The 11,286-nt window shown below is 38.1% G+C and overlaps 1 protein-coding gene across 1 annotated transcript in view; it reads left to right on the top strand.

Moving 5' to 3' along the window:
• The first annotated feature begins 677 nt into the window (after positions 1 to 677).
• Positions 678 to 11,286, top strand: part of LOC113173110 (tetratricopeptide repeat protein 21B-like) — a 36,659-nt gene continuing 26,050 nt past the window's right edge. Inside the window, exons 1-12 of the mRNA XM_026376422.1 lie at positions 678 to 763; positions 3,972 to 4,288; positions 4,632 to 4,750; positions 4,962 to 5,051; positions 5,141 to 5,269; positions 6,006 to 6,097; positions 7,104 to 7,343; positions 7,791 to 7,854; positions 7,965 to 8,106; positions 9,338 to 9,544; positions 9,737 to 10,006; positions 10,522 to 10,893. Of these exons, the coding sequence (XP_026232207.1) occupies positions 4,025 to 4,288; positions 4,632 to 4,750; positions 4,962 to 5,051; positions 5,141 to 5,269; positions 6,006 to 6,097; positions 7,104 to 7,343; positions 7,791 to 7,854; positions 7,965 to 8,106; positions 9,338 to 9,544; positions 9,737 to 10,006; positions 10,522 to 10,893 (1,989 nt within the window). The 5' untranslated portion in view covers positions 678 to 763; positions 3,972 to 4,024. The remainder of the gene's footprint in view (positions 764 to 3,971; positions 4,289 to 4,631; positions 4,751 to 4,961; positions 5,052 to 5,140; positions 5,270 to 6,005; positions 6,098 to 7,103; positions 7,344 to 7,790; positions 7,855 to 7,964; positions 8,107 to 9,337; positions 9,545 to 9,736; positions 10,007 to 10,521; positions 10,894 to 11,286) is intronic.

The raw sequence follows: 11,286 nt of genomic DNA, 5'->3' as shown, positions 1-11,286 counted from the left end.
TTATTTTATTATTGTTTTATTTATCTACTTTCTGACTGACTTTCTATGTTGCATCTGTTTGCAAACACCTTTTAATATTACACGGGGTATTACACGTTGATTAGAGACACAACAAGTGAAAGACCTTTGGCATTTGTTCTTATAGTGTTGTGTGTAGCCAGCAGGTGGCAGCAGAGTCCCGGTCAACTCATTCCCAAAACTTTCCAAAAGATTTATGAACATGCAAATTGGGATTGAGGTTTAATGTGACTAGTAGTGCGAAGATTGACTGAACCTGATCTGCGGTGAAAGCAAACCTGAGTGAAGGCTGTGACACCCCTCTAGTGGCTTTTGGCTTCAGCTTTTACTTATGCGTAAAAGACCCCGTCAGTTGCCACCACGGCAGTCTGAACAGCCAGTCTGGTTCCTGGGTACCAAGTGGGATCCCTGCCCTCACTTGTCACCCAGGGACGTCCGGTGGAAACACAGCAGTAGGCTACAGATCTTTGACTGTGCTGCACATAGGGGCGGATGAAACGCGCACAGTCTCTCTCTCTCTCTCTCCCTCTCCCTCCCTCTCTCTCTCTCTCTCTCTCTCCCTCTCTATTTCTATTTGACTCTCTCTCTTTCACAGTTTTCCCACTGAAATCGTGGAAATTACCAGTTCTTCACTGAGAGGAGCGAACACCATAACAGCACGGACAGATTTATTTCTCAGCAACATTTTATAGACCTTTAAAGGCTCTCGACTGTTTGATCACTTGTCCAAGATGGAAAACTGATGGTGAGTTGAACATAAGCTGTTAAAGTTGAATGTTGGTGCTTGTTCTTAAAGGAATCTGAGCTGAAATTGGTTGAAAATTAGTCTGTGTGCATGATTTGTGAAGGTTTGTCTGAAGTTTAGTTTCTTTTTCTTTTCTTTTTTTTAGATCTATCTATTTTAAGTTATCCTTTTTATTTTTGCTGTCTGCAGAATTGCCTTATAGTTAGATAACTGTATTTATGTTAGTATTAGTGTTGGAGGGCCTTTCTGGAAAAACATGATTGATCTCTCATAATGCATATGGACAAGACAAGACTAGAGTGCAAATCATGGGCTGCAATATTTTGCGGAAGTTAATGGGCATGGAAGCAATTATTAGCCCACACTCCATCTTAGATGACTTCCTGCTTGCATGATTGTCAACATCATTATTAGATTGCTGTCAATTAGAGATTAGCCTGTTCTGTTTGCTTCATATCCAGACTGTACACACACACAGTGTAGCCTGGCAGCATGCACATAAAAACACGCATTTATTCCAGAGAACAATGTTAACAGCTCCTCATCATCAGCAATTTTGCCAACGCCCTAAATGAGCAAGATCTAATCCTGATCCTGTCTGGAAGAGGCAGCAGCGAGCATTGGTTGTGAGCACTTAAGAGCTGTGAGTGTGTTGGTCCCCAGGGAGCCCACAGATACTAAGGGTGATCGCTCTGTTTACAGACTGTATGTAAGTGGAAAGAACCAGTTTAAATCTTACTGATTCATAGTATTAGTAAGTATCCATTTATATAGTACAAACATTATATCATGGAAAACACAAAGAGGGAATTTTACTCAAAAACGACTAATATGCTTGATTTGGGGCCGAGCAATTGTGGTTTGACGACTGGCCACATGACATCTGTATCACAGGATAAGAAAACTGAACCCCCGCTAAATGAGCAATAAATGTAGCAACTGTCCAAAAAAGAATTCCCCACAGGTTCAATTAGGTATTTCTAAATCTAAAATCTGTTGAACCCTCATATTAGCTTAGCTTTAGCCGACAGGGACTCGATTCTTACTCCAGACTTTGTAGAAAGGAGTCTTTTAACAGGCTGTATAGATGAAGAAGAAGAAAGATTATGAACAAGAAATTATTATGTTGCCATTAACTTTTTTAGCATATTATATTTTTGAATGTGTGTATTGTATTGAAACAGAAAATTCCATCATACCATCCCAAACTGGTTGTAGTATGTACAGTGATATTCCTGTTTGGGCAAACACTGCTTTTTAATTCTAACTCTTTGTAACTGTTCACACAAAAGTGAACAAATGTCTGACCGGTTAGTTGTTTAGTGTATAAAAATCTGAAATAGTGAAAGAAAGTGTTATGTTCAGACCCAAACCTAAATACTGTATATCAAGTACACACTCAGTGGCCTCTTTATTGGTTATACCTATACAATCGTTTGCAATCCAATCCAGTAGCTCTGCCATGAATTCTTCACCACGTACAAAGTGGTCAGTGGAGAAGCTTCATAACAGATGAAAGGAAACTAGAACTATTCACATCTGAAATGCTGGAACCAGATAATGTTGCCTGTTTTGTTTTGATTGTTTTTGTTTCATTAAAAAAATTATCAAAATTATTTATAATTTATCAAAATAGCTGCTATTTCTTTTGTTGTTAATGACTTAACCATTGCATCTGTTAAAACAACAGCACTGTACTGGTCCAGTGTAAAAGCATAGTTGACTGTACCTGGAACAATGAATAAGTAGAATATGATCTGTCACAACCTTTCTATTACTTCATCTAATGCTTCAAATCAAGAAGCATTATGAGGTCAATAAAATTATGTTTTGAAATGAGTGATGTGCATTAAATATAATAAAGCTGAGCTACCCTTTGACACTGTATGAGTGTTTAATATACTTGATGGTGAACCAGGACACCCAAGGTCCTGACCTAAGGTCAGTCATCAGCAGGGCACCGTTAGATATACAGTGTGTTGACTCTAACAGGCTAAGGTGTTGATATTCTGCTCCAGTGAAAGATGGTGGAAGGAAATAAATACCTTTTGGGTAGATAAATTGAAGTGGGCCTGTTTGAAGCCTCAAAGTGGCAGCTCAAATCTCAAGTTGTATGTAGTGAGTTTGGCACAGATGGACAGAAACAATGCAGGCCTCTTCAGAGCTGAGTCATTGCAGGCTGACCTTGTTGGGTGAATATAAAACTAAGGTTTATTATTTTGTTCATTCATTTCACTTATTACTGATATTACTATATTGTAGTCCTTTAAATAGTTACCCCACACCACTGGCACTTTAGCCATGCCTACTGTACCATCCATGTATGTAAAAAGTACATGGTCCATGAAGAGGTGGATATATTTGAAACCACAGACATGTTAGAAAGATACTACACTGAGGCAAAATGAATATGTTTGAAATGTTTCTTCATAATGTTGTTTTATTGTTTGTTGTAAAATACTAAAATCATTTACATTGAAAATCAGCACAATTGTCTTTGGAAACCATGTGAATAGACATTGAAACTCTTTTTTTTTTTTTAGTTGTTGGACATCCCTTTGTTTTTAAAATTACATCACAGCCATGTACAACTTAGTGCTGTAGGCAGTTGATTGACCAATGTGTTTGAGATTGATTTCTTGCATCACAGCACAATGTGTGGAAGTATTCTATTACACTATTGCATTCAGATCAGGCAAAGCTCTCAGTGGCAGGGCACCTACAGAGGCAGTACAGTCTTTAGAGCATTCATATTTAATAATGCATAGGTCTACCTAACACATCACACCAGTCAGGCCTATTAGTAGAATGGATCTTTTCCACACTGTCTCAGGAGCTGAGGAAAAAGTGTCCTCTTTTCATTTTGAGCGATGGAGGAGAGGAGCAAGAATCTCACCTGGAATTGATCATTGTCACGTCAAATGTTAATTTTATCTACAGAAGAACAGATAATTAGATCTAATTTTACCATAGCTGGCAGAAATTTATGTGCGTAGCAGCCATCTTCGCCCTCCTTAGTATAGTGTGTCACTTACTGAGCTGACCGTCTCTGACAAAAACATCTGATCTTGCACCTACCGTCCTCTCCTCCATTTAAGAATGTGTTAGTGAATTTGTTGCCAAAAATAGAGATAATTAGCTACAGGTTGGTTAATAAATTATTTTTATTATTAATAATTAGTGCTTTCTATCTGTTCTGTCCGGTCAGGCCTTTCTCATGTTGGGGGTTAGCTGTTCACCCTGAAAGTGCAGGATGAAAAGATGGCAGAGCTGCTTGTACCACCAGGTCCAGACAGTTTCCGCCCCTTCAGTCGCGAGTCCCTCAGAGCCATCGAGGGACGGATTGCTGAGGAAAACGCCAAGAAACCAAAGGCTGGGAAGAGAAAACGCAATGATGGCAATATCCTCAGGCCCAGCCGTGACCTGGAGGCAGGCAAATCACTCCCTCTTATGTATGGGGACATTCCTACAGGCTTGGTGTCAACACCACTGGAAGACCTGGACTCCTACTATGCTAACCAGAAAGTAGGTTTGATCGATTTGAAACTCATTATGGACTTCTATTCACATTTTTAGATTTTAATTTAACTGTGATGATGGCATATTTGTGGCTTAATATTCCAGTATTAGTGGTATTGTCATCTGGGATAGAGGCTTTTAATTTTGTGCTGACAGGAAGATGGAGAATGTTTTTTTTTTTTATATGATGTTTTCAGCAATGTGGTTTTTACAGTGGAGTGAGTGCTAAAGTAGTTTGTAAGCAACCCCAGTGTGTTGTTTTTTTTGTATCAGTCAACTATGATGAAATCTTTCAAGTCGGTCTGATGGACTGGAAGACTATTTAATACATGTCTCTCTTTTTTTCAAGACCTTCATAGTATTAAACAAAAGAAAGTTCATCTTCCGCTTCAACGCTGCTCCTGCCCTGTACCTCCTGAGTCCCTTCAACCCTCTTAGAAGAATATCAATTAAGATTTTGGTACACTCATATCCTTTTGTTAAGATATTAACATGATAATAATCCTAAGAATAAATAAATAATTATTATTATTTGATTTAAATTTTAATATACTGTATATATACTGTATGTGTATATATATATATATATATATATATATATATATATATATATATATATATATATATATATATATATATATATAGTAAAACAAGTAACTTCCTTGACAAATGCTTGCAAATTGTTCAATGTGGTCATCATGTGCACTATCCTCACCAACTGTGCATTTATGACATTAAACAAACCACCAGACTGGGCAAAGAATGTAGAGTAAGTTTTCTATTATTTGCACATTGAATCAAATACTGTATCACAAATGTAGATGCCATATTGAGTCATGTACGTGTTCTTTCCAACAGGTACACATTTACTGCAATCTATACCTTTGAATCCCTGGTTAAAATTTTAGCTCGAGGTTTCTGTATAGGAAAATTCACATTTCTAAGAGATCCGTGGAACTGGCTGGATTTCTGTGTCATTGTTATGGCGTAAGTATTTTAAAATCAATTCAAATAATGCTGTAACAACTCTTTAGTCCAGAGCAACCAACAAACTATGTGCTTTAGTTTCACTATTTGTAGCAAAGGCAATGATCGATTCTTATTTCTATTAGCATTAGTAGTTGAGTAGAACACTACTTTGTGTAGTAGTAGTCGTAGTATTAGTAGTTAAAGTTTAAGTTTTAAAAGATTTTGGTATTCTGTGTTTTATTTTTTTAAGTCCCAAACAAATGATCAAACGTAACATAATACATATTGCTAACAACTAATATGGCAATAAGACACACATCTTTAAACACAGTTCAAAAATATAGTTCCATTTATTTTAAAGGGATTTTTTTTAAACTGATGACAGTGATGTTTATTCTCAATGCAAACATCTTTTAAACTAAGTACAGTTCTTCCTGTCTGACAGCTCCCATCCCCTGGTTCTCAGCCACTAGCCAGAACCAGCAGACATAAAAAATCTTTTCTACCTTCTGCTGTCACTGTATCCCGTGTTATTGTACTGCTATTTAAACAGTTGTCCAAATTTATTGATTTATTGATAAACAGGAGTAACGTTCAAATTTTTGATAACAAATAAAGTGCCATGTCTCTTATCTATATGTATTAAAGACATAATCATGTAGTGTATCTATATAAGAGGGTTGCTGACTTTGTTTGTTATACATTCATTGTTGTGTGAGTCAATATTGCACAGTAATTCTAAGTTTCCCTGCAGGTATGTAACAGAGTTTGTAAACCTAGGTAATTTTTCAGCTCTTCGCACATTCAGAGTGCTGAGAGCTTTCAAAGCTATTTCAGTTATTCCAGGTAAGTAGTAGGAAGAAGTGCATGGTAGTTAACATCTTGCACGCTGTACCTGAACCTCCCCTCCTCCACCTATTACCTCCCCTCATGCAATTGCCTTGATATGTATACAGTATGCCCCCTCCCCCTCCTCCTGTCCACTTTGGAAACACAGATATGTCACAGAGTTGTCTGAGCAATCTGAACATTCACAATCTTAAAAACTATTTTTGCCACCCCACATGAGCTTCAGGTATCTCATTTCTGCATCCGATGTAGCCACTGAAAAGAGGGATTAACAGCAAATTCACCTGGTGGTTTTCTATGTTATGGTGGACAGGGGTCAGCGTGGAGTCTGACCTGTCTGCAGCTGCTCAGGCCCACAGGCTCATATACGCAGCAAGCTGTGATATATGGTGTGTTCGGATACATGTTGACCCCTGTCCACCAAAAGGCTAAAACCATGAGGCGGCATTTAATCTTGTTGCTGATTGGTGTACATTATGTATGACATATTTAGTTTGCTAAGTTACTCTGTGAGATCTGTGCCATTTGCTTATGTCCTCTGACCTACTCTTTTATTTTTCCTTTTGCCTTAATGTTTTTGAGTGCAGCATTTCTTGACTGCGCTTTGCCTGTGCTGAATAAAGGCATAACATATAGAATAATGTATTAGTCTATCTATGGTTAGGGTCTGTCCTGTTTTTGTTAGTATGTACTGTATGTTATAACACACTTGTAAGCCTATAAGTTCCTGTGTTACTTTTCTGTCTAATTACTACATTGAGCTTTGATAGATTAACAATCTACATGCTGAAAATAGGAAAACAAAATGTAATGAAAATAACTATTTGCTATTAAAACATCAAATACCTGTGAAAGAGCTTCATCTTGTGGCTTGGTCTGTAGGTTATAGTTATAGATAGATAAAACAAAATGTTAGAACTAACACTAGTATTGGTTTGTATTGGTTGTTGGTAATGTCTTGTTTATGACTGCTTAGAATAACAAATTATACTATATCACACAGGTCTGAAAACTATTGTTGGTGCGTTGTTCCAGTCAGTGAAGAAGCTTTCTGACGTGATGATCCTCACCGTCTTCTGCTTGAGTGTCTTCGCCCTCATAGGGTTACAGCTGTTTATGGGCCATTTAAAACAAAAATGTGTATTGATGCCAATAAGCACCAATGCAACACATAATGAAACCAGTGTGAATGGAACTGACCAGTCAAATGCTTTCGACTGGACTGCATACTCACTCAATAAAAGTATGTGTTTTGACATTATTATTTGTTTTCTTCTATATATGACTAGGTGTACACAACATAGTATAATGCAACTGACAGCATCCAAGTGATATATTCTATGTACGGCTGTTAATGTTTAGGTTTTGTTGTCTTATTAATGAGGCCATATTTAATTGTTATTGTTATTGTACTGAACTATATTATATCAGATGAAATGCTTGCCAGAAAATTCATGTTGAATTCAATTTTTATAATCAGTTAAAAATGCCAAATATTCCCCAGTCCTACCTTCTCTATGCTGTTTTTTTTTTTTATGTGATATCGAATTGATACTGTTGTTCAGACAGAACAAGCTATTTAATCTCACTTTGTGCAGTAAAGTAATTGAATTAGTTTGTAGTGGTGTTAATAGTGACAGGTCACTGCCCACAACATAACAAATCTGTGATTTTTTTCCTCTTCCACCAGGTAATTATTATTACCTCCCAGAGAAACGAGATCCATTGCTTTGTGGAAATGGCAGCGCAGCTGGGTAAGTCTACTCTTCAGCTGTTAGAAGACTGGATAATACTCATTTATGTACAAGGTACCTTTTGTAAGCATGATCCTCTCAGAGCTTTACAGGCTCTGTATTTGTTGCAGGCTGTGTCCCGAGGGGTACTCCTGCATCAGAGTGGGAAGGAACCCAGACTACGACTACACCAGCTTTGACTCATTTGGTTGGGCCTTTCTGTCCCTGTTCAGGCTGATGACACAGGATTACTGGGAAAACCTTTATCAGCAGGTAGGCTGACAGTTCAAGCCACATTATACAAACTGTTTTCAGCTGATACATTTTTAATCAGTGGACCCTGGGTTCCTGCTGGTGGAGGACAATGCCCGGCCTCAAGTAGCCAGAGTGTGTAGGCAGTTCCTGTATGACAAAGGCATCAATGCCACTGACTGGCTCTCATATTCCTCTGACCTAAATCTAATTTAGCACCCATTGGACATTATGTATAGGTGCATCTGATGCCAACAAGTACCGCCGCAGACCGTGTAGGACTGATGCCCTGATCCAGGTCTGGTAGTAGATCCCTCATGACCCTATTCGCTGGGTCATCAGGAGTATACCCAGATGTTGTCAGGAGCACATAGAGGCACACAGGGACCTTTCACACTTCTGAGTCAAATTATTATGAGCTGCTGTGATGAAATTATTGCAATTTGTAACTTTTATTACAGCCCTCTGTATGTTGATATGTAATTTTATTTATTTTATTTTATTAATTTATTTAATTAATTTGTTTAACAATATTCGATGTATTTTAAACATTACCTCAATTTTTTAGCACTATACATAAAGAGACATGCTTGTTATGTTAACAAGAGCTCTGTCAAAGACATGTTATTGGTATTAAAGGGAATATTTTGTGCATCCTGTTCAAACAAACCTCTAAATGAAGTGCAGGTGCATCTTGGTCAAAAGGAACATGGATGAGTCACACAATGACTCAGGCAAACACAACATGAATGGTTTTAAAAAGGCAAATAGATGTCCAATGAATCATTCACTGCTTTACATTGTAAAGCAAACATGAGCAGATCTTTTTAGGACAGTGTGTGATTGGGGAGCCCTTTTTAATGTATCTATTGGCTAGGCTACAGAACAGTGATAGTTGTGATTTTCTATTTATTTATTTGTTACTTTGATAAACAAGTGTATTATAAAGCCAACAAACGTGGATGAATAATAAGCGCAGCAGCATCAGGAGAACAATCAACTAGACCTCCATCCGGTTTTAATAAGCTTTCTAGATAATTGTGTTGACCATCAAGATTATGCTTGACCTGGAAGTGATTAGCATTCTGCATGTATCTGTACGGTAAACCCATTAGAAAACTGACATATTGATCTGATTGTATCACTACAGCTACTTTAATCATCAAAAAGAAGCTTAATAGTGTATTTCTAAGAAGTTAGCATAATTAGTATCAGGTTTTCTAGACCAGAACATTGTTTGTGTTCCTTGCAGACATTGCGGGCATCTGGGAAGCCCTACATGATCTTTTTCGTGCTGGTGATATTCCTCGGGTCCTTCTACCTGGTCAACTTGATCTTAGCTGTGGTTGCTATGGCCTATGAGGAGCAGAGCCAGGCCACCATTAAGGAGGCTAAAGAGAAAGAGGAGGAATTTCAGGCCATGCTTGAGCAGCTGAAACGACAGCAAGAGGATGCTCAGGTACACAGCAATGCATCAGTAGATCTTTATGTCACATAATTACACCTCTTTGACTCATTTTGAAAAAAGTTAGGTAACATAATCTTGCAGGTAGCAGATCAATCACCTAATTCTGAATTCTGTTTCCAAAAGACTAATCATAAATGGGGTTTGATACATTTACCCTCAGCTGTTCTCTCTTTCCTTTTGAAGGCAGCAGTATCTGCAGCTGCTGCAGAAAGCGACGAGGTCAATGACAAAGGTGGCGGTGCGGAGAGCTCCTCTAATGCCTCCAAGTTGAGCTCCAAAAGTGCCAAAGAGAGACGCAACAGACGAAGAAAGCAAAAGGAGGAAGAGGGCAAAGGGGCTGATGAGAAGATTCCTAAATCGGAGTCACAAGACAGTTTGAAGAAGGCTCGCTGCCGTTTTTCTGTAGATGCGAACCTGCTCAACTATGACATGAAATGCTCGACCGCACATCAGGTTCAGTATGAGAGATGTAAACAGTACTGTATATGTTTGTTTTGTTTTATTATTTAGTATGCATTTTTTGTTACAGTACAAGCATTTTGTAAATACGTTTACATCATCATCAAGTCCAAAACGTCACAGTGGAAGTTTTTTCTTTTCACCATCGCTGCTATCATCACTGTCACCTCCATCAACATCATCATCATCATCATTATCAGTAGCATCATCACCTTCTACATCTTTGTATTCATGCTCTTCTTATAATATTGTCATTGTCAATCGGCATCAGGATGCATTTGTAATTTTCCTGCTTACACTGCTTCATCTTCATCATCATGTTTTTCCTCTTTGTCATCATCATGATCATCATCCTTATGATTTTCAGCCATCGCCAGCATTTATTTTTGATTTTGACAGTCTCCTTACAGTGCTCACAATAGCATTATGCCAATCATCATCGCTATTCTTTCTTCTTTACAATCACTATATGTCAACACTATCAACTGGAGAATATCTTTCTCTTATAGTCCTTTCTGAGCTTTCACGGACACCTGTTCTCATCAAGACGAAACAGCAGAACCAGTGTTTTTAGTTTGCAGAGCCGAACGCAGGACATGGGCTCAGAAAATGAGTTTGCAGACGATGAAAGCAGTATTTTTGACGACAACCTAAGCCAGAGAGGCTCTTTGTTTTTTCCTCGACGGTGTGATCGTCACACAAGCAGCGTGAGCCAGCGCAGCTTCTTGTCACATCCCCTTCTTCCACCCAACGGGATCAAGCACAGCTCAGTAGATTGCAATGGTGTTGTGTCTCTGGTGGGTCGGAGTTCACTCCCATCTTCACCTGTGGGGCTTCTTCTGCCTAAAGTGACATTAGATAAGGCCTCCACTGGAGACAATGTAAGAACGGCTTGTCGAACCCAGATGGTGCTTTTTCATTTGCTTACAACTCTATTGAAGCCTTGGTTGTGTTTTCTGTTTGTCTCCCACTGTGTAGCTATACTAAACCCCAAGTCTTTTTCTAAAACGCAATAAAAACTAAAATTTGTGATTTATGAAGCAAATTTTGAGTTTGAGGCCTGGAACACACTTCAAAAAATTTAAAGGTTCAAATCAACAAATCACAGATTCTAGTTTTTACTGCATTGTAGAAAAAGTCACAAAAAGCCACCCCTGCCCCAATCCTGAAACATAAAGCGTGCACAACAACAATAATAATAATAATTATAATAAAATAGATTTTAATTGTTAAGTGTTAATTGCAGAAGCATTTATTTTTGCAAACCTGCTCTA

Source organism: Anabas testudineus, chromosome 21, assembly GCF_900324465.2.
Source record: "Anabas testudineus chromosome 21, fAnaTes1.2, whole genome shotgun sequence".
Classification (NCBI taxonomy): domain Eukaryota; kingdom Metazoa; phylum Chordata; class Actinopteri; order Anabantiformes; family Anabantidae; genus Anabas; species Anabas testudineus.
This window is presented reverse-complemented; position numbering and strand designations above follow the sequence as displayed.